Source organism: Sus scrofa, chromosome 2, assembly GCF_000003025.6.
Source record: "Sus scrofa isolate TJ Tabasco breed Duroc chromosome 2, Sscrofa11.1, whole genome shotgun sequence".
Classification (NCBI taxonomy): Eukaryota; Metazoa; Chordata; class Mammalia; order Artiodactyla; family Suidae; genus Sus; species Sus scrofa.
In genome coordinates this window covers 88,458,632-88,482,904 of record NC_010444.4, presented here as the reverse complement: position 1 = coordinate 88,482,904, position 24,273 = coordinate 88,458,632, and the positions used below count along the sequence as shown (strand labels likewise).

General features: G+C 39.2%; 1 protein-coding gene across 2 annotated transcripts in view; it reads right to left on the bottom strand.

Annotated features, from left to right (window-relative positions):
• The window catches only part of CMYA5 (cardiomyopathy associated 5), a 115,233-nt gene that overhangs the window by 23,432 nt on the left and 67,528 nt on the right, over positions 1–24,273 (bottom strand). The window contains exons 3-8 of one of the 2 annotated variants that reach the window (XM_021077698.1): positions 20,791–20,886; positions 18,803–19,036; positions 16,976–16,998; positions 12,487–12,605; positions 3,802–3,951; positions 1,166–1,312 (exon numbers count right to left, since the gene is read on the bottom strand). In XM_021077698.1, coding sequence (XP_020933357.1) covers positions 1,166–1,312; positions 3,802–3,951; positions 12,487–12,605; positions 16,976–16,998; positions 18,803–19,036; positions 20,791–20,886 — 769 coding nt within the window. 2 annotated transcript variants of the gene reach the window in all.

Genomic DNA, 24,273 nt, shown 5'->3' with positions numbered 1-24,273 from the left:
CAACACGGTATCCAAGTTGCGTCTTCGACCTACACCACAGCTCACAGCAACACCAGATCCTCAACCCACGGAGCAAGGCCAGGGATCGAACTCGAAACCTCATGGTTCCTAGTTGGATTCGTTAACCACTGCGCCACAACGGGAACTCTGAGTTTATTTTAATTTTGATTGAAATATATGTTCTGGGTTGAAAACCCAAAAGGTATAAAGATGCATGTAGTGAAAAGTCTCCCTCTCATACCTACCTTCCGTATCTCCCAGTTTTCACCCATCTCCAAATAACCTCTAATAGTAGCTTCCTTTGAATCCTACCAGAGTTTCTTTATACACAAACAAGCCAATAAAAACAAAGGTTCTTGTCCTCCTCCTGTTACACAAAAGTTAGCCATGATCTTGCCATCAGTAAGTGCTTAATAAATACCCATTTTAAAAGGCAAGAAGAAAGGATAAAACAGCAGCAGTAAGTACTTTCTTCCCCTGAGGTAGATACAATTACCTTAAAGGCAATGCAAACTTGGCTTATGATACACCTGCTTCAGTGCCCTCTGAGAATAATTCCCAGTTGAATATCATTGCTGAAAAATATTTCTGGGGACTCCTAGCACCTGTATGAGGAATACTGAGCTTCTTACCTTAGCAAATGTGAACTCTATACACTAGCTTTTCTCACCTCATATCTTTCCTCTCCCTGTTTTAAGTCAAAGAAATAATACCAAAATTCTTGTGTCCTGCACACTCCATACTTTTTCTTACCTTAATACCTGTGCTCAAATATCTTCTTCAAATGGAACACACTCTCTTAACATGTTACTTCCTACAGATCCTTTAAAGGATTCAATGCAGGCATCAGTTCTAGGAAGCCATTTCTGATCCTGTCCCCGCCCCCTACCCCCTGCCCATCTTGCATACCCTTCTGGAGTTCTCATAATAACCCATGTATAACTAGATCATGCCTTTAAAAATCTCTTATCATCTTCTGTTTTGTAACTTCTCTACTGAAGTATGAGCTTCTTGAGAAGAAGAACCCAGTCTCATTCACTGTTGGAAATGCAACACTGCACAATACCCAGCATGCAGTAGGTGCTTAACAAATACTTATTGCTTGACCTTCATAGTCTGTGAAGAATTGAGTGTTGCTTCTACTTCCCCCTTAACACCTCCTTACCTGTTCTAAAGATTGCCCTCTCGCTGGGCAGGCTACATCCAGTGAAGTTCACAGCCATTACCCATACTTGATAGCATCGGTCAGGTTCTAAATCTTCAAAAACGCAGTAGCTCTCTTTCACTGTCACTCTGTATTCTTCTACCAAGTCTAGCATAAAATACAATCATAAACTCTAGGGTATCTTTCCAAGTGAATTCAAAGTAGTAGTTACTAGAAAGTTCATCTACATGGTTTTTTAGTGGGAAACACAAACTGATAAGCTTATAGATATCACTATGTGATAGGCAGCACTTTCGACTACTTAAGAAACCACAGCATTCTGAAAAGAGATAGTTAGAATGACACAGTATTACTTGTGAATACTTACCAGAAAATAATAGCATATTAGTAAGATTCTGAGCTTCATATACCACAATTAAAGTAACATTTCCATAGCAAATACTAAAATTGCATTATTTATGTTAAGTGTCTCAGTAATACATTCTCAAGAAAATTCTTAAGAAACAATGCCAATATTTCAGGAGAATATGTAATAAAATAAGGACACCCCAATGTTTTCTAAACTTATGATGTTAAAAAGTGTCTTTATAGATTAGAAAACATTTTTGTATTCAGCTGATTTTCAGAGTTTCAAATCCTGCTTCCTTCTCATGAAATCCAGAATTGTTTCAACTATGGAGTTCCATAATTTATAGAACTACTTAAACACCTTTGAAAGGGCATAAACTATTCTAAGAAATAACTTTGTTCAATCAAGACATATCCTAAAATCACCTAAGTTATTTTACTTCAAATATTTTAGTAGTAAATATTACTCAATAACATTCTGAACACCTGCCCCTCGGGGCCAATCTGATTATTCTTACAGAAATAGTCTCTCCTTTCAAAAGAACACTTTTCTTTTCTAAATTAGCCTATGGTATTCCAGCTGCCCTCTCTTATTACTCTAGAATGTCACATCTTCAAAACCTCTCTAGTTAAAAAACCCAGATTGTTTCCTTTTAAAGTAAATTGAGGAGATCTTCAACTCAGCAGGTTTCTTCAATTGCATCTCTCTCTCCAAAAGAGCTTTACTTCCTAGACAGAAAGTTTGGCCTAAATAATAGCATAACAACATATACAATGAAAAATATTTTTCCCATACCCTAGAAACTGTGACTGCAGTTTTCAATGGAATCATCCTTTTAGGCTAAGTCCTGTTAGCCTGCTCCTCCTTTTAACAGTGGATACAACCTATGTTACTGGAAACCTATGACGCACAGCATTATATCAGTCTAGATCATTAGATTAACTAACTGGCATCAGCAGAGTTCAAGGCATTTAATGAATGATACACGGCAGTGTTTGGGGGGTGGCAGAAGGAGGTGAAACACTTAAAAAAAGTACTCCAGGAAATAAATAGTTGTTAAGAGGAGTCTTGGAGACCCATGATGCTCCATGATACAACTGGATACACAAAGAGGTAAAGTGTGCCATAACAAAACAAAGTCAAGCAAATAACAGAAGCTTTGGAGTCTGAAAGATCCGTATTTAATACCTTCCCCAGGATGGCCTTAGACAAATTATTTAACCTCACATCAGTTTTTTCAGTTCCAAATGGGGATAATAGCACTTTGCAGGTTGCGTTGTGACAGGTATACAGGTCCCCAGTAAGATAGGAGTTCTTATAGACCACTTAGCCAACTTTACAAAATACCTGTGGTGGCTTTCTTATTTTTTTCTAATTTAAATAAGTATCAAAAGATCTCTCAAAAAGACCAATATTGGTGACAGTGAAATACATTATAATTCACTCCTTATTACAAACCAGGTTCCTTATGGCATGTCAATCTTGCCACATGCTCATCTGGTTTCCGAAATATACAGGTGTGCCTTCAGCAAGCAACACAGAATGCCAGCACTCCCAGTTCTGATTCATCAGCAATGCAACCTCAAACTGCCTGGCTTCTAGGTCTTATCAGAGGTCCTGCTGAACAGAGCGATATTTGCAGAGGCCCAACTATAAGATGCCATGCATTCACCTTCCTAAGCACCTTTAACTCCATCTTCAAATTAATTTGGGGCACCAGAACACTATACCTTTTATAATCATCTCATTCCTTGAGAAGTGTTAACTCTGCATTTACCTTTATAGTTTGTTTGCAGCTTTTAACAAAGGTGGATCTAAGAAAATACCAGCCATGACATCCAATACCATATTTGCCTTAAAATTTCTGTGAGGACTGTGTCCTACATACAACTCATATCTCCTCTATAAAGTGGCATGCATCATACTTGTCTTTTAGACTTCAGCTCTGACTGAAACTTGGTCTTCAAAACTTTGGTATGTTACTGCCTCTCTGAAAATGAGAATCACTTAATTGTTCCTGTTACCCTGAGAACTCAAAGCCAAATGTGAATTGCAATTAGAGTATTCGTGTTGACCGTTGGGATGATATTTATGCATTTTTCTGTTTTCCTTGATCTTGACTTCCAAACTGCTTATATGTTATTTCCTTATATAATTGTTGGTTCATTGTTTTCATAAGTGGCTACAAATGCTTTGTAGAAAGACTCATAATATGTATGGGTTTAACTACTACACATTAAGATGTAGAAATGTATATATGCGTCTGAATTCATGTTAGCAATCCTACCGTTTACTTCTTGGTCATCTTGTGGCTCCTCCATGCAGTAAACCTGGAACGAGTCAATGACATCTTCCTTGCTCATGCTCCAATATACTGCAATTGTGGTGCTAGTGGCGGAATTTGGTTCTTGAGGTTCTAATCTAGGAGGCTGTGGAACTGGAATATAAGCAAGATTTATAATAATTAATGCTGTTTTTATTGACCGATTGATTTTTCTTTTGCAAAAGTCACTTGTGCTTAATGAAAATAATGCAAAAAATACAGAAGTGCATGGAGTAAAACTGGGAGGGCTGCCTTGTTCCCAAACACTCTCCCAACCCCAAAGATATTCCTTGGAGGCAACCACTGCTAGAGTTGAATGTGTATTCCTCCAAAAGGTTTTCTCTGCAGTGTGTGTGTGTGTGTGTGTGTGTGTGTGTGTCACACACAGAAATAAACAAAAACAGATCTCCCAGTGGGATCACTCAAGTGATCTTCTGTAGTATTCTTTTGTGGTCCTCTATTCAGACCAGCAAACTTATACAGGTTAAAGGATGCATCAAATGATTTGGTTTTTCTTCAAAACAAACACTTAAGTATGCACTGATAGATAACATAGTATTCTTCTATGTCAAAATAGAATCTACATGCAGATAGAGATAAATGAAACCCTTTTTAGCAAGCGCTGCTATATCATCAAGGCTGAAAAAGACTTGCATGAATAAAATATCTAAATGCACTTTCTGAAACTACTATCCCATTTTCTTTTTTCAACATGACAATATCTACAATTTTTTTTAATTAAACAAAATGTAAAAATTACATAGTGGGAAGTAACCTATTAACTGATTCAAATAAAGTTTTAATATCTAGTATAAATCCATTGTTCTGAATTTTAAAGACAACGATATTCTCAAGTGTTTTACTAGAGATTTCAAAAGTTTATAATTATGCATATGGAATATTAATGGCATATACAACACCATAAATCAAGATTCTAAGTGGAGTTCCCATTGTGGTGCAGCAGAGACAAATCCGACTAGGAACCATGAGGTTGCAGATATGATCCCTGGCCTCACTCAGTGGATTCAGGATCTGGTGTTGCCATGAGCTGTGGTGTAGGTCACAGACTCAGCTCAGATCCCACGTTGCTGTGGCTGTGGTATAGGCCAGCAGCTGTAGCTCTGATTCGACCCCTAGCCTGAGAACTTCCATATGCCACAAGCGCAGCCCTAAAAAGCAAAAAAAAAAAAAAAAAAAAAAAAAAAAAAAGAGGATTCTAAGCAATTCTCCTCCAAAATTTTCGAGAAAATAAAGGCATTGAACACATTTTACAAATTAGAAGAAAAGGTTATTCCTATAGTTGAAAAGATGTCCTCTTTTTAAATTTATTTTGGTGGTTATTATCTTCCAGTCAACAATTTCCTGAGAGATGAGTTTGCTGAATAATATAGACCAAATCTTATGAGATACTTTATTAAAAGTCAACACTGAAGAGAAAGAAAACAAAGGTTAGTTCAACAGGAAAGTGGAAATAAGAAGAAATAAATGGGTCTTAATTTAGACAATGGAACAAAAAGAGACACATTGAAAAGATCCAATAAAGAGATAAGGAGCTGAGGAAACACACAGTTATGAAAAATGAGCAGGATAAGAGAGTGACCAAGTTCAAGGGCTCTGGAGCAGAGAGGCTGGCCTAAGGTTAAATGTCAGACCTCCCAGTTACAAGCTGTGTTATCTTAGCTTCAGTCCTCCCATGTTTAAAATGGGAAAACAGGAGTTCCCATCATGGCTCAGCATCCACGAGGATGTGGGTTTCATCCCTGGCCTTGCTCAGTGGGTTAAGGATCCTACGTTGCCATGAGCTGTGGTGTAGGTCACAGACGTGGCTTGGATCCTGTGTTGCTGTGGCTGTGATATAGGCTGGCAGCTACGATTGAACCCCAGCCTGGGAACCTCCATAGGCTGTGGGTGCGGCCCTAAAAAGACAAAAAGACAAAAATAATAATAATAATAAAAGAAAAAAATAAAATAGTAATATCATTTCCTCCCAGGGTTGTTGTAGGAAGCAAGATAATGTATACTATAGTGCTTAGCAAAATATCAGACATATAATCAGTGTTAACATTCGAAAAGCAAAATGGCCTTTGCAGGAGCACAGAAGGTGGAGGGGAGAAGGTAGGAAGCTCCTGCAGATGAAAGTGGAATTCAGGATCCAACATCTGGTAGAGCACAGGAGGGACCACAGAGGTAAGGTGTGCTGGGCAGGCTGCACAGCAAGGCAGGAAGCCTGCCTGTCAGAGCCTCCCCGAGGACTGATAATGGCTCAGAGACTCTTATACTATCTTTGAGTTTTCTCTTTGTCTTCCCAGCAAAAAATCAGCGTCATATTCTAAAAGAGTCCATCCAGATAAATGTAGTTCAGTAAATTTTCATGTTTCCCAGGTTTACGGAAGAGCAAAGCAGATTGACTATTGTCAATCATCTCTGAAGCAGGGCTAAAGAACTTCTTGAGGTAGGAACAATGAAAATGCTCCTTTTAAATTGAATATGTTAGAGTTCCCGTCATGGCTCAGTGGTTAATGAATCCAACTAGGAACCATGAGGTTATGGGTTCGATCCCTGGCCTTGCTCAATGGGCTGAGGATCCAGCATTGCCGTGAGCTGTGGTGTAGGTCGCAGACGCGGCTCGGATCCCGCGTTGCTGTGGCTGTGGTGTAGGTCAGCAGCTATGGCTCTGATTTGATCCCTAGCCTGGGAGCCTCCATATGCCAGGAAATGGCAAAAAGACATAAATAAATAAATAAATAAATAAAATATGTAATAAAAACACTCCCTACAAATCAAAGTCCAGGACCAGATGGCTTCACAGGCGAATTCTACCAAACATACAAAGAGGAACGTATACCCATCCTTCTTAAACTTTCCAAAAGATTGAAGAAGAAGGAACACTCCCAAAGATATTCTATGATGCCACCATCACTCTAATACCCAAACCAGACAAAGATACCACCCAAAAAAAAAAAAAACAAAAAACAAAAAAAACTGTAGGCCAATATCTTTGATGAAGATAGATGCAAAAATTCTCAACAAAATTTTAGCCAACCGAATCCAACAACATATGAAAAAGATACACCACGAGCAGGTGGGATTCATTACAGGTGCACAAGGATGGTTCAATGTATGCAATTCAATCAACATCATACACCACATTAACAAAAGAAAAGTCAAAAACCACATGATCATCTCAATAGAAGCACAAAAAGCATTTGACAATGTCTAACATCCATTCATCATAAAAACTCTTACCAAAGTGGGTATAGAGGGAACATACCTTAACATGATAAAAGCCATTTACAACAAACCCACAGCAAATATAATAATCAATGGAGAAAAGCTGAAAGCCTTCCCAGTGAAATCTGGAAGAAGACAAGGATGCCCACTCCCACCACTGTTATTCAACGAATACAGTATTGGAAGTCCTAACCACAGCAATCAGACAAACAAAAGAAATAAAAAATATCCAGACTGGAAGAGAAAAGGTAAAATTGTCACTTTGTGCAGATGACATGATACCATATATAGAAAACCCTAAGGACTCAACCTAAAAACTACTCGAACTGATCAACAAATTTAGCAAAGTAGAAGGATATAAGACTAACATTCAGAAATCACTTACATTTCTGTATACAAACAATGAAATATTTAAAAAGGAATACAAAAATATAATACCTTTTAAAATTGCACCCCAAAAAATCAAATGCCTGGGAATAAACCTGTCCAAGGAGGTGAAAGACTTATATGCTGAGAATTATAAAACATTAATCAAAGAAATTAAAGAGGATTCAAATAAAAGGAAAGATATTCCATGCTCCTGGGTTGGAAAAATTAATATTGTTAAAATGGCCTTACCACCCAAAGCAATCTACAGATTTAATGCAATCCGTATCAAATTGCCTGTGACATTTTTCACAGAACTAGAACAATCCAAAAATTTATATGGAACCACAAAAGATCCAGAATTGCCAAAGCAATCCTGAGGAACAAAAACCAAGCAGGAGGCATAACTCTCCCAGACTTCAAACAATATTACAAAGCCACAGTCAGCAAGACAGTGTGGCACTGGTACCAAAACAGACATACGGACCAATGGAGCAGAATAGAGAATCCAGAAATAAACCCAGACACCTATGGTCAATTACTCTTCGACGAAGGAGGCAAGAACATAAAATGGGGAAAAGACAGTCTTTTCAGTAAGTGTCACTGGGAAAACTGGACAGCTGCATGTAAATCAATGAAACTGGAACACACCCTCACACCATGCACAAAAATAAACTCAAAATGGCTGAAAGACTTAAATGTAAGACATGACACCATCAAACTCCTGGAAGAGAACATAGGCAAAACATTCTCTGATATCAACCTTACAAACGTTTTCTCAGGTCAGTCTCCCAAAGCAACCAAAATAAAAGCAAAAATGACCCAATGGGACCTAATCAAACTGACAAGCTTTTGCACTGTAAAAGAAACCATAAAAAAAAAAAAAAGACAACTTACAGCATGGGAGAAAATAGTTTCAAACGATGTAACTGACAAAGGCTTAATCTCTAAAACATACAAACAATTTATACAACTCAACAGCAAAAAAGCCAACAGCCCAATGGAAAAATGGGCAAAAGACTGAACAGACATTTCTCCAAAGAAGATATACAGATGGCCAACAAGCACATGAAAAAATGCTCCACATCTCTGATTATTAGAGAAAAGCAAATCAAAACTACTATAAGGTACTACCTCACACCAGTCAGAATGGCCGTGATTAATAAGTCCACAAATAACAAATGCTGGAGGGGGTGTGGAGAAAAGGGAACCCTTCTGCACTGTTGGTGGGAATGTAAATTGTTACAACCACTATGGAAAACGGTATGGAGGTACCTTAGAAAACTATATATAGAACTACCATACGACCCAGCAATCCCACTCTTCGGCATATATCCGGACAAAACTTTTCTGGAAAAAGACACATGCACTCACATGTTCACTGCAGCACAATTCACAATAGCCAAGACATGGAAATAATCTAAATGTGCGTCAACAGATGAATGGATTAAGAAGATGTGGTTTAGGAGCTCCCTTGGTGGCACAGTGATTAACGAATCCAACTAGGAACCATGAGATTGTGGGTTTGATCCCTGCCCTTGCTCAGTGGGTTAAGGATCTAGCGTTGCCGTGAGCTGTGGTGTAGGTCGCAGATGTGGCCTGGATCCCCCGTTGCTGTGGCTCTGGAATAGGCCCGTGGCTACAGCTCCGATTAGACCCCTAGCCTGGGAACCTCCATATGCCACGAGTGTGGACCTAGAAAAGATAAAAAAAAAAAAGAAGAAGAAGAAGAAGAAGAAGAAGAAGATACAGTTTATATACACAACGGAATACTCCTCAGCCATAAAAAGAACAAAATAATGCCATTTGCAGCAATATGGATGGAACCAGAGACTCCCATACTAAGTAAAATAAGTCAGAAAGAGAAAGACATATACCATATGATATCACTTATATCTGGAATCTAATATATGGCACAAATGAACCATTTCACAGAAAAGAAAGTTGTGGACTTGGATAATAGACTTGTGGTTGCCAAGGGGGAGGGAGTGGGATGGACTGGGAATCTTGGGTTGAGAGATGCAAACTATTGCCTTTGGAATGGATAAGCAATGAGATCCTGCTATATAGCACTGGGAATGATATCTAGTCACTTATGATAGAGCATGATAATGTAAAAAAATATGTATATGCATGTATGTGTGACTGGGTCACCTTGCTAAACAGGAGAAAACTGACAGAACACTATAAACCAGCTATAATGGAAAATATAAAAATCATTATTTAAAAAAAAAGAAAATGCTCCTTTTTTCCCCTATGAATTATACATTGAGCTGTAACTGCTTTATTATTATTTTTTTAATTTTTATTTTATGGCCACACCTGCAGCATATGAAAGTTCCCAGGCGAGGGGTGCAATCAGAGCTGCATCTGGGGCCTAAGCCACAGCCATGGCAACACTGGATCTGAGCCACATCTACAACCTACATTGTAGCTTGCAACAAGTGTGATCCTTAACTCAGTGAGTGAGGCCAGGGACTGAACCCTCATGGATCCTATGTCACTGAGCCACAATGGGAATTCCTATATCTGCTTTGGAAAAAAAAAAAAAAAAAAGTAACATCTTTTCAAAAATCTCTCTCTCTCAAGTAGCTTAACCAACTTAATATTGAGAATTGGCCCCCAAATCAACACGTTTTAAGGAAGAAGCAGTTGTAAAGAGTTAAGCAAAGCATGTAGGTTAAAAATAATTTTGTACCTAATGGAATCCTTCCCCCAAAAAACATTCACATTAAAACATCTCTTTTAAAAACAAGAACCACTTTTATTTTTTGAAGTATTCTAAAATTAAAGAGGGGGTATACATATTCCACAGATGTACTCTGATAACAGTGGCTGGATTTGCAATTCCTGTGTGGAAGTACAACATCTGAAGCCCGGATTTTACATGTTAGCTATGCTATTTACACTTGCGTAGTAATAAACTTGAGTAGGAGTAATGCCAAAAAATACAAAATGATTTTAAGGCTTCTTTGCCAGAGGCTAGGGAATCGGGCAGAGGAATTACCCCCACGGATTCCCTCTGCCTGATAGAGCATGCCGATAAAGAGCTGTCACGCTCAGCAAGCTAAGCATAAGACCAACCCACACTTCAGTACCTGTGGTGGGTCCTCAACCTAGCTTTTCAAAAACATCCCCAGGAGAGCTGCATTATCCACAGTAGCTACAAGGTGAAAAGAACCCAAAAGTACATGGATGGCTGAATGGATAAGTCAAATGCAGTATAGACGTACAACAGAATGTTATCCAGCTTTAATAAGGAAGGATGTTTTGACACATGGTACAATACGGATGAACCTGGAGGACAACATGCTAAGTGAAATAAGCCGTCACAAAAAGTCAAATGCTTCATGATTCCACTCATCTGAGGTACCTGGAGTAGTTAAATTCATAGAGACAGGAAGTAGAACAGTGGTTGCCCAGAGGTCAGGGGGAGGAGAAGGAATGGGGAGTTACTATTTAATAGATACAGAGTTTCAATTTTGCAAGAGGAAATGAATTCTGGAGCTGGATGAGTGGTGATGGTTCTACAATGGTGTCTTCAAAATGGTTAAAATGGCAATTTTTTTTTTTCTCGGCACATGGAGGTTCCCAGGCTAGGGGTCAAATTGGAGCTACTGCTGCCAGCCTACACCACAGCCACAGCAATGCGGGATCCGAGGCCTATCTGTGACCTACACCACAGCTCACAGCAACACCAGATCCTTAACCCACTGAGCAAGGCCAGGGATTGAACCTGCAACCTCATTATTCCTAGTCGGATTTGCTTCTGCTGCACCACAATGGGAATACCTAAAATGGCAAATTTTATGTTATGCATACTTTATCTCAATTTAAGAAAATGTACGTATGAGCAGAGCCAAGGAAGCCTTGGATGTCACTAATCTACAGTTAGCCCTCCTTCCACAGCAATGCATTCCCCCTCTTTGGTGTAGCACCAAGGTAAAAAATGTTATTCCCATTTTGACCATTTAACTCTGTGACACCTAAATACACAAAATATCCTCTCATTGCCCATCAGATATTCAAAAGACTATCCTTGTAAATGAACAACAGCATATAAGGAATCCCTTAAATGTAAAAGAGTTACTCTGTTAGAATTTCTTGGTTTGCAATCACTGCTCTATTCAAATGCTTCTTAAAGACATTACAAGAAAATACTCTTGTTCTGATACATTTCTACAGAAAATCTATTAGGATAAATGACTGAATTTTTCATCTTATATAATAGGGTTGATGGGTTGGGGGGTGTTTTGCTTTTTGTTTTTTTGTGGGTTTTTTGGTCTTTTTAAAGACACAGTAGCCTTTTAGTAGCTACTAAATTAAAACTTCCTACAGGAATGGAAGTTAATTGGCAATTTGAAAACAGAAATCATCTTTAAGGTGGCTTTGAAAGACTACAGCATCTTTTAAGGAGGGCATCTAAGCACATTTTACAGTTAGTGAAACTTAGTTATTTCACTGAAACACAGTAGCTTTGAAAAATCTAAATACATTTCATTGTCTTGTTTGTTAAAATAGCACATTAAAAAATATTTTTGAAGAGCTGGCAGGATGCTTTTGACAGCTGAGTAGGAGGCTCCTGGCTACTGAGCATGATGCTGAGCTGTTAGTTCTCCAAGTTAATCTATTTCATTTGAAAAAAAGGAAAAAGAACTCAACTGAAGAGGGGGAAACCACTCAGAAAGAAAAATCTGTTCAACACAGATGAAATATTTGATTTTTTTCTATACCTGGCTCTCTAGAAGAGAGAGAGATAGAAACTATTTTAAAAGAAAAAAAAAAAAAAAAAAAGAGGAGACCCTTTGATTCTGCTGCTACTTCCTTCCACCTCCTCAATATCCCAGCATGGTTAAAGCTTCAAATGGAAATGCAGTTTATAACTGAAATGGTATGCTTGTCTCACGCTTTATTTCAGAATCTAGCTTTAAAGTTTTACAACTGAGCTGTTTCTTTTTCCAGTTGTATTTCCTTACATTCAAAATCTTTACAAAACAAACAAGAAAAAACTGTCAACTTTCATCAAGGTAATTAACATATTGAAATTCCTACCAGCCACTTGTTTTAACATCTGGTCACTTCTTGCCGAGCTGTCATCATAATGTTCAAAGAGTGAAAACGCAGCAGGAATTCTCTCTAAAGAAGCAGTGCTCTCCATTGCAGAAAGCAACCTATCAGGAAAAAATATGTCTCTATAAGTCAAGAAATTATTAGCATACACAATGAGAGCTAAGAACAATTATTCAAAATGAAGTTGGTGATACTGGTGGTGGTGGTTTTTGTGAGACCTTGTATCCAAAAAGGATTTAAACTGTTTCAAAATCTGGAAATAGACGTCTAAAATCTATTCTTGGGATTCTTTAGTGCAAAGGGTAATATTAGAAACTCCATTTCTATAGCCTTAAATCTGAATAGATTCCATTGAATTATACAGTCTTAATTTGGCTTCTATAAAGTTAGTCCTAAAATGATAACATTTCCATGATTGCTTTTATCTCCTAAAGATAAAAAGTCTCAGAGCCTGTCTGAAAATTCACATGCTGTGTGATGTCTTTGCTGTTTCCAACCCTCATTGCTGTACATCAAGTCATTTAGTCTTTCCAGAAAATATGTTCACCTACTATGTGTCAGGCAACTGTTCTGGGTACAGGGATATAGCAGAGAAGGAAGATAAAGTCTATCCATTCCTAAAATTCTAGACAAGCCACAATATATAAATTGACAGCTTGTTTATACTCAAGACCCTCTTAGGAGGGATGCCAACAAATACTCTAAACATTGACATCTACATGCGATCTGGGCTTAAAATTAAAAAAAAAAAAAGGTTGATTCTGAGGAGGGAAAAGGGGAAGGAGGGATTGCAAAAAGTGTTTATTTTTAGCATGAGGAGCCTAAAATTTGGTGAGGTGTTCTCCTCTCTGTCTCTCACTCACACAGAACTGGAATTACCTTGCAGAAGTTAAGTCAACGGCTAGGAACTGCATCAGCTTCATCATCATGAACTTTGGGGTTTGGGCAGCACAGACCCACCTCTAAGGCTTTGCACCTGCTGGTGGAACTTTCCTCTCCTGGCTACTTGTGTGGCTCCTTCCTCACTTAATTTAGATGTCTGCTCAAAGGTCTCTACTTCACCTGAATACAATCTACATGCAAAATAGGACTTTGTTGGGTTCACTACTGCATTATAATCAGTTACTTGGCACATGGTAAGCTTTTAATAAATAGATTCTGGATGAATAAAAGGACAAGGTTTCATTTGGTGAGAATATCCAGATCTCAGGTCTGGAAAATGTATCCATCTGAGGGGACAAGATTATAAAGTATAACTGACATATTTAAAGGGTGCCCACTATGCTTACTCATGTTAGGAATAATACAATTCACTACCATCTTGTTTGGGGAAGATGATTCCAGTAGGGGCTCCAAAGGAGGAGGTGACATTTGGGCTGAGTTTTGCAGAATGCATAGGAGTTTCCTGGGCAAAAATGTGAGTACGGGTGTTGCAAAGAGACAAACAGCATGAACAAAGGTGAGGAGTTGTGAAGGAGTGTGACACTCGCAAGGGCCAGAGGGGACCACAGGCTACCTTGGGAACTGGGAGATGGAGACAGAGATGAAATAGAAAGGTGGTGTGTGGCTTGACTGGGAAGAGCTTTTCCTGTCCATCAGGGGTTTCCATTTTGTCTTTTCAGGCAGGAAGAGCCACGGAAGTATTTAGACAAGGGAAGTTTGGAAGAATATACTCTCACGAGTCTGAGGGAGGGTCAGAGCACGTCAGCTCAAGAGGTAGTAAAGTCAACTGGGAGAACCCCATAGTGCTCTAGGGGAGGGAAGAGAATGCATGCCTTCATTAAGGCTTTGGAGATGCAAAGGGTGTGAGCAATAGACCCAAGATGAACATACAGGGGCGATTAGTGCATGTACTAAGCCTTCTCAATACATGTCACTGACTAAATGGAGGATTTTTGTAGCACAGACATTCTGGCTGTAGACAGAACATGTGAAATGTTTGAGCTTTCCCTTTGCACTGACCTGTTACATCAGGGTATGAAAGGACCAGTGGACATCTTTCTATGAGCAGGTCTTAGAATGGTTGTGACTCTCTTTTTCATTATAACACAAAAGAGCAAAACAGAGGGGGAAAAAAATGCATCCTGCTAGCAGAACAGCATTTTCTAAGCAAATGTGTTTTTCAAAATATGCAAATTTTGAGTCTAAATATGCTTGACAGCATTCTTTAATTTAAACATTTTTAGTGCTGAGAAAATCATTTATTATACAAGCACTGCCTTTAGAGATATAATGTGACAGGAGGGAGAAAAAGCAGCAAGGGAAAAAAACTAGATAATTAGCACTTCTCATAGAAAGGAACACCAATAACATTGAGACTGGGAGGCAGAAGTTGTCTTGAGAACATGAAAGGCTTCTTTTAGTGTAAAAAAAAAATTAAGCTTCATCACATGTGTGCATGTTGAACAGGATTTTCTTTAATTGTTCATATTTCTTCCCCAAACCTCGAATTTTGTTATCTTTTTTCTTTACAGAAAAATAATGGTTATCCCAAGTGTACTTAGGCAACATGCAGCTTCAGCAAAGATTAATTCATTGTCAATTGGAAAATGAAATCAAAATTAATTAAAGTGACACACAGACGAACAAGTTCAAGCACGAAACCAAGGAAATGGTATTTAGAATTAAATGGATGTCAATTCACACTGGCAAGTTAATAGTTTAATGTTTAGAAAAGTAAAAATGTGAAGCAATAGCATTTTTAAAGATAAATGCATTAGCAAATTTTCATTCACCAAAGTTTTCCTGCCAATCCATGAGTGTATGGAAAGTAATAAATAAGCAAATAACTCCTCTACACTGTGCAATGCATATGGAATGGCACTCTTAAATCCTTATTCTTTGGGGGTTTTTTAAATAGCTCTAGCACTTACAAGAAATGTAAAATTTTTTAAAAAGAAAGAAAACTGGGAACAAATCCTGAGCATCAGTTTCCAGACCTGCCAGATGTGCCTCTGACTCCTTCATGACAACAGGTCAACATGTGGATGCCTGGTCCCACCGTGGGTTCTCCTATAGTGCATCTGGGATGGAGCTCCAGGAGCTTTGGTCTAACAGACTGCACAGGTAATTCAGGTGCCGCCACTGGGCCAGAGGACAGGTTGTTATAAACCAAAGATTCTCAACCTTGCCTGTGTATTAAAATCACTTAGCAAGCTTAAAAATGCCCTGGCCACATCCCACACCAGTTAAGCCAGAATCTCTGGAGGTTAAGATTCAAGCATTAGCATTTTTTTTTTTAAAGCTCCCTGAGTAAATTCTATTTCTAAGAGAGCCACTCTACTGAAATCCTTATTGATTAATGCCAATATCAATATACAAACTATTTTCCTAAAGCATCTCAGCAATATTCTGTTCAAGAGATTTTTTTCCCAAAGGTAATAGGATTCATTTGTTTTTCACTTACCTAAAAAAAGCAGGTTTCTAATCCAAATCTGTTTTTCTTTATTTTATATATCACAAATACAGATGTCTGTTTTAACTTTATGCCATTTCACAATTTGGCATGGAATAAAGCAAACTGAAGATCATATTTTTGATTTTAGAAACTGATACTCAAGGGAAAAAAACTGGCTTAAAAAAAAATTAGGCTCAACTTGTAGGAAAGACCTCAGGCCTGGCTATGGGGCAGAAAGGCAATGTGTTAGATCAGTATAAGTACTTCATTATCAGCTGCTCCCAAAGATAAACATAGATCTGCTGTTACATGTTTTGTTTTGTTTTTTATTTTTCTACGACTTTTTTTTTTTTTTTGGCCACACCTGCAGCAAGTGAAATTTCCCAAGCTACAGATCAAACCCAAGCCACAGCAGTGACAATGCTGAATCCTTAACTGATAGGCCACCAGGGAACTCCTGCCATGTGTTTTTATAGACAACATGTCCTAATTTCTTGTTGAGTGTTGTGCCTTTGAAGTGAAAGAAGAATTTCTCTTAGGCTGAGCGTTAAGAACAACAACAAGAACAAAACAAAAATCAAAGGGGAAGATTCATTTAGGTGAGCTGAGCAGAACGAGAAGATAAATGCCTGCCTATCTTTTGAAGAGAAAATGAGAGAAGATTCCATTAAGATTACATAAGTCATCAAACGGCTCAAGGCAGATATGAATGATGCTTTCAAAGACTCACATTTCACCAATAAGTCTAAGTATCTACAAAATGTTCTGTATGCAGTGGCAGGAAAGATGGCCTAGCCTAGATTAGGTTGGAAATACAGTCTACATTTCGATGAAGCAGTTAAAAATCTACATTATGATAATTGTTATTTAACTAAAGCACATGCAATTTTCTTGCAAAGCTGTCATTTAGTTTTTTAAAAGCACCATATCTAAAAGTGCAAATCCAGCAGTTCACTAAATGTATGTATTTTTTCAACTGGCAGTTCATTTTCTATAAAGCATCAAAATATTAAAACTAAAGCATACAGTCATGCTAGTCTCAGTCACCACAACATTGTGCCATGTTTTATATACCTTTCATTGATTTCCTCAAATGACTTTGAGGGGAGTGAGAGAGGGAGAGAAATGAGATTGAGAGAGGGGAAGGAAGAGAGGGACGGGGGTGAGGGAATGAGAGAGAGAGAGAGACACTAATTAACAACAAGAAGAAAAACCCTGGAGCATTAAGATTATGCATGTTCTAAAACCATTACTCTTCTGCTTCCCCGAGGCTGTTTCTCTTGGGGGGCCTTCCTTCTAGGCAGCAAAGAAATTAGTGCTCAGAAGGGGTGGGGGGCAGGGTCTGGGATGGTGGGGACTTAGGTTTCCAGGTCTGCTCCACTCTCTACCATCGGCTTCCACTCTGCTTCTCTCCACTCATGAACAAATGGCTTAGCTTCCAGAATAGAATTCTCCGAAGCAAGAAAAATGACTGAACTTTGTTCAGTGTGAGAGTGGCAGCAAAATGTAATCAGTAGTTATCTCTGGGTGATACCTTGTCTGTACTTTTCTCTATTTTCCAAATTTACTAAAATGGATATATATTACTTTTATAAGTAGGGAAAAATGCTTTATTTTTCCCTTGTTCTTCTAGGGAGAAGAAAATAGTCTTCTCAAAGAAAGGTAAGGTTCTTTGGGAACACGAAGCACTTTATTAATGCTATACTGCACATGAGATGATGCATTTTAAAATCCCAAAGCGTTGCCTTAATTAAGCATAAGGTGACTGAATGGTTTTCATCCTCCTTCAAGGATGCGGGTCCACCTCCCTCAAATGTGCACTGGACGGAGGCATCCCCAAAGGCAAATCAAAAGCCTAACATTGCCCCATTCTGCCTTTCTCCAGCTCCAGTCTTTACTGGAGGCCTGGGAGGACTGGGGAGCCTTGAAAGGGCAGTCCCCCCTCATCATAGAATGGTGCTTTCCTCTGGTTACTGCCAATTAGGTTTGGGCTTGCCCTCAGGGAAAGCAACTCCACTACTTTTGGTTAATCCTGGCTCCATGGAGAACCAGGGCTCTACTGTAGCCTCCAGGGAATTCGGAGACCAACAAGCTGCCTCTGCATGCCATTTGAGGAGCACTCAAGGGAGTCTCTGTCCACATGGTACTTGTTTGAATTAAGGAATTTGGTCCCCAGGAAGACCCTTGTAAAAAGATCAACATGGGAGTTCCCGTCGTGGCACAGCAGAAATGAATCCGACTCGTATCCATGAGGATGCAGGTTTGATGCCTGGCCTTACTCAGTGGCTTAAGGATCTGGTGTTGCTATGGCTGTGGTGTAGGCCGGCAGCTGTACCTCCAATTCGACCCCTGGGCTGGGAATCTCTATATGCCTTGGATGCAGCCCTAAAAAAAAAAGGACCAACATGTTTCTGAACAAGTTACCATGCCATGTCGTCCTTTTGCAGGCTGAACATGCCCCTGCCTGCTACTCTCCCCTTGGTGAGGCTCAGAGGGAATGGTCCCTATGAGAGGTCATTTCAGATTAGGGAGTGGGTGTGCATAGGCCAGACACTGACAGACCAGGCCAGCACCTAAAGGAAGCGTGGCCTGAGTGAGGTTTTCAGGCTGCTTTCCCTCCCTTCTTAGAAGGTGACCAATCCATTGTGACAGAACCAACACATGATGGTAGGGCCTGGCTTCCAGGCCTCCTTCAGCTGAATTTGGGTGTCACAGCTTTAAGGATTGGCTGGACCTTTTCTAAAGACCTCAGGCATCCCCTAATAATTTTTAAAATCAGAATGCTATAAACCCCAAACAGATATCAATGATCCTAGGGAATAGTAAAAGATGAATTTTTAAAAACAGACTTGGGGCCAGGGTGGGTTCAAGGTGCCTGGACCTGTTTTAATTGGTGCTTACAGTTAAGAAAACGGTCTCATCAAGCTCCTCAGCTTCTCTCACGATGGTCTCCAGGGTGTCCTTGGCAGTATCCATGCTCTGCAAAAAGTGGACCATCTGGTCGTGCAGGAATTCCATCTTCTTTCTCTTCACTTCCTCGAAGCTCTGGGCTTTTTCATCATACTGAGCTAAAACCTTCTTCATCATTTCCTCATTTTGTTCTTCTAGCCTTTTTTCATTTTTACTACAGTTTTCCTATTAAACCAAAGCAATAAACAACAAAAAAAATACTTCTGAATGAAAAAAGAAGTACATTTTTTAAGATAAATACTTTTTTTTTTTTGGTTTTTTAGGGCTGCACCCACGGCATATGGAGGTTCCTAGGCTAGGGGTCCAGTCGGAGCTATAGCTGCTAGTCTCCACCACAGTCACAGCAACACCAGATCCAAGCCACCTCTGCAACCTACATACACCACAGCTCACAGCAACACCAGATCCTTAACCCACTGAGTGAGGCCAGGGATCAAACCCGCATCCTCATGGATACTAGTCAGATTCATTTTCACTGAGCCACAATGGGAATTCCAGAAATACTAACCTTTTAAAGAATTAACCTCTGGCATCCTGATAAAGAGAATCACAGATTATCTGCAGTGTAAATTTTCAGCCCACCAACCCCTTTGCAATGGCACTCACTATAAGAGGCTTAACAAGAAGGATTTAATTAATGAAACACACAAACAATGATTTTCAGGGATACCTTGCCCCCCTGCATTCCCACATGATAAAATAAAAGTGGCACAGGGTAATGCAGATCCACAGCCTTCAGGTAGTAGAGAGGGTTTCGTGCCATTTCTACCACTCCACTAAAATCACAGCATGAGGGAGGAAACAGCCAGGATACTGGACAAGGTGCCACATTCATAAATGCTCATCAGGGGAGGGGCAGCTTCCGTCAGGGCAGAGAAGCTTTATCGCCCATCTGGACAAACTCAGATGCTTAGCTGTCCTCACTAGAAGGCTAGTGATAAGGTGATTATATTATTTACTGTCTGAAAGGAACACTTTGGTGGCGGGGGGCGGGGGGGGGCAACAACACTAAAAACAATCCGCAGGTGTTAACTGATCTACAACAGGCCTGGCCCTAGTGATGGAAAACAGAGCACTCGCCTTCTGCAGGGACCCTCTGCCAATCATGATGGACACGTAAGGATGCCTGGGCCGAGACTGCATATGGATGGAGCATTGCTATCCCCTTCTTCACTGCAGAGGGAGCAGGGGCCAGCATGAACTGATCAAAGACAGCGGTACCAAGAGAGGTACTCCTCTGACCTGGGCATGGAACCCTAGGCAGTGCCTTTGAGCACCTCTGCAGAGCTGACCCACTGAATGCAGGATGGTGGGGCAAATAAGAACTCAGATCTGAATCCACATCTTGGCTCTCAACTTACTATGATCTTGGGTAATATTCTTAACTTTTAAGTTTTGGTTTCTTACCCATAAAATTGGGACAACAATAATAGCTCCCATATCATATGGTTATTGTGAGGATTAAACTGAATAAAGCACATAAAGCATTTACCCTATCATAACATGTGCCCAATAAATGTGCGCTGTTGTTTTGCGTGTTTTTTAAATTATTATTATTATTATTATTATTTTAATTTTTGACCTTGCCCATGGCATGCAAGAGTTCCCAGGCCAGGGAACAAATCTGCATCACAGCAGTGACCCAAACCAATGCCTGATCTTTAACCTGCTGAGCTACCATGGAACTTCTAGGTTTATGTGTTTTTAAGAGCAAATCATTTATTCTTAAATAGAAAGTAGTCTCATTGATAACACACAGAGAAAAGGTTTAAGAACCTGACTTTTAATCAAACAAGACCAAAAATGGCAAACCTCCTATGCACACACAAACCCTAATTCAGGTCCTTTTAAGCTTAGAATCATTTACTTGTGATGCTGTGAACAAACCAGGTTAAAGTAAAAAAGATAAGGTAACTTACCTCGATGGTATTAAAGAAAGATTCTATCTCACTAACAAAGGCTTCGATCCTCAGGGACTTTTCTTGTAAATCTTCTAGAAATTCTGCTAATTGAACCTGAAGAAAAGTATTAAGATATCCTTAGTATGTGACAATAGAGAAGAGAACTTCAAGCAGTGAGTTCCAATCTCCTTATAAATTGAGTATGTTTGGTAGAGATTCACTATATCAAGTTCACTAAAAACCAATCTTTAAATTCTTTGCTGCTTCAACTAAAAAACTGACTATAGGTAATGTATGATAAACAGTGAGGAGGTTTGTGAGTGGAAGCAATAATTTATTTTCTTATGCAAGAGGAAGGACTTTTTGGTAAGTTGATGAGTTCAAAACATACTTGTTTTAGTAAACTACGAATTTAATTCTTCCTCCTTAGTAAGGCCTCGATTTTTACATATTGTCTTTTGTCTATGATAGCAGACTCTTTTCTGAACTGGTCCAACATATTTGAGTAGCTGCCTCATATTTGCACCAACGGTTTCAAGTGCTTGTAGCACTTGATCCTAAGAAGGTGAACAGAGTGCGACCAGGCCAAAGGTAGCATATCAAATGATGAAACGTCTCTATTAAAGAGGACTTAAAGTTCTAAGGACTTTCAAAGGGTTAAAATACTCAAGGAGTGACAGCCAACTAGAAATCGTGTGGGTGATGGAAGACAGTACCTGAGTTATAAACCCAGCTGTAATCTATCCTGTGAAATGGAACAAGTAACAATCCAGACTAAAAGAGCGTCCACCTGACTGATGCACTATCCGCAGTGATGGAGAAATCACACTGACAGAGGTCCCTTCAGGATCTGGCCTCTGCTCTGCTCTCTAGTTCCTACCTCTTCCTCTACAATCACCCAGGCTCCAGTCACACAAGGCCCACCTTTCCTTGGACTCTTTCCACCTAGTGCTTTGCTATAAAACATACCCTGTCTCTAGAATGTCCTCCCGGCCCTTGTTTTCTAGGAGAACTCTATTTTAAGGGTCACCCAAGCTTCAGCTTTTCAGGACATCTTCCCCATCCCTCCCGGCCCACTCCATCATTTCACTCCCTCCCAGAGGGTGCATTTCCCAGAACACTGTGCTCCTACAGTGCTGTATCATTTGGGGGAGCTATAAGTCCATCTTCCTTTAGTTCTGTTTTAATTCTTTTTTTTTTTAAATTCTTCTTAGCTTTTATTTCTTTCTTTATTTTGTCTTTTTGCCTTTTCTAGGGCCGCTCCTGCGGCATATGGAGGTCCCCAAGCTAGGGGTCCAATCGGAGCTGTAGCTGCCAGCCTACACCACAGCCACAGCAATGCGGGATCCGAGCCAGGTCTGCAACCTACACCACAGCTCACAGCAATGCCAGATCCCTAACCCACTGAGCAAGGCCAGGGATTGAACCTGAAACCCCATGGTTCCTAGTCAGATTCACTAACCACTGCGCCACGATGGGAACTCCTCTGTTTTAATTCTTGATAGCTTTGTTTTAACTCTTGATATGGAATGGAAGGTCAATAAATAATGAGAAGGAAGGAAGGAAGGGAGAGAGTGAAGGAAGATAATATAAGCTACCACAATGGGGATGGAGTTGGAGGAGAAGCCCAGACCTAGATAATCTGCAAATGCAGCAATCAATTCCTGAATAATCACAAATGGTCTACTCACAAGATGCCAGAAAGTTCTCAAGTGACAACTTTTGAAATTTACTTTTAATTTTTAAAAGTTGCCAACCAAGTCAACCTTCACAGTTGATCTAGTGAAGCAAGCCTCTTTGGCTTAGTCAACTAGTTTTCCATTTTCTCTTCCTCATGCTGTTTGGAGAAGATCCGGGGGAAAAAACAAAAACAAGAACTTTAAAATGGTTTTAAAGCAGGAGACATCATATCTCTCTGTTTTTGAAATTTGTTTTAAATTAACAGTATTTAGACAGATTTTTTTTTTAAATTTCTAACACTTTTAGAAAGAAAAAAAATTATTAAGAAGGCTGAAAATAATCTAGTCTTCTTTCTGCTGGCAGTGCCCAAGCTTTGTCGTTAGTTAAAAAACTAAGTGTCATCAGATAATGGGGCACATTTCACTGGTGCTGATGAAATGCATTGCCTGAGATTTCATAAAATCTACTCCCAAACTTTACCAGGTAGGTTCAAAATTTTTTCACCCTGGAGAAACAGAATCAATATAATACAAGATGAAAAAGATTACTTTTCTGGGGGGGGGAAGCCAAGATTCTAATATGATAGCATATTGCATCAAAATAAAGTTGACAAATATTGAATAGTGACTCAAGTGAATAATCCTATCGAAAATTGCTACCATTAGGAAGGCAGGGAGTGGAGTGACAGGGATATACAGAAAAGAGCATGAGCTCTGACATCGGACAGACCTGGGTATCAATCCTACTTCTGTCCTCTTTGACCTTGGGCTTAAACTCTCTGAGCCCATTCGTCATTCGCAAATTGAAAACCATGACAGGACTGTTGTGAGGATTCAAAGATATCTTGTAGGGAATTCCCACTGTGGCTCAACGGTAATGAACCATACTAGTATCCGTGAGGAAGTGGGTTTGATCCCTGACCTTGCTCAGTGGATTAAGGATCCAGCATTGCCATGAGCTTTGGTGTAGGTTGTAGACTTGGCTCAGATCTGGCGTTGCTATGAGGTAGGGTGACAGCTCCGATTTGGCCTGGCAACTTCCATATGCCTTCGGTGTGGCCCTAAAAAAAAAACAAGAAAAAAAAACAAAAAAACATCGTATCTTGTATGTGAAGAACTTAACACATTGTCTGGCCCAGAGTAAGTGTTCAGTTCTTATTTTTTGTTTGCGTTAGTTTTAGCCATTTTGTTTATTTTTTAATTTGAAGTAGAGTTGATTTACAAATTTGTGTTAGTTTCAGGTGTACAGGAAAGTGATTCAGTTATACACACACATGTATGTATGTATGTATGTGTATATATATATATGTATATTATACATATTACAAAATACTAAGTTCCCTTAATTCTTGTTATTATTTGCCATTTCTGATTACTCTGGCTACTGTATGGAGAACAGACTGGTGAAATAAGAGTGAAGATTCCTGTTAGAGGGCTAGTGAAAGGTAGATGAGAATCTTCAAGACTAAATGCCTAATTTCCAATAGTATCTCTGAGGAAGTAGAATATTTACAGTCACATTCCTAAGGACATGTGTTGTGACAAACTTTCTAGCATTGGGAGCCTAGAGATATAACCAGAAGGAATGAAAAGTTTTTCATCTCGAACATCAATTTTATAAAGAAATGCAGAGAAAACCAAAATTTACAATATATGATCATCTTGAGTATTTTATAAAACTTGCAATAAAATTACTCAATGTAATATAAATGTGTATTTTTAAAGGATGATATTGTAGATAGCAGAAAATAGTGTTTTATGCTCAAAAATATATTTTTAAATTTTAAATTATTTCCCTTTTTTGGATAATGTTAAGGGCTAC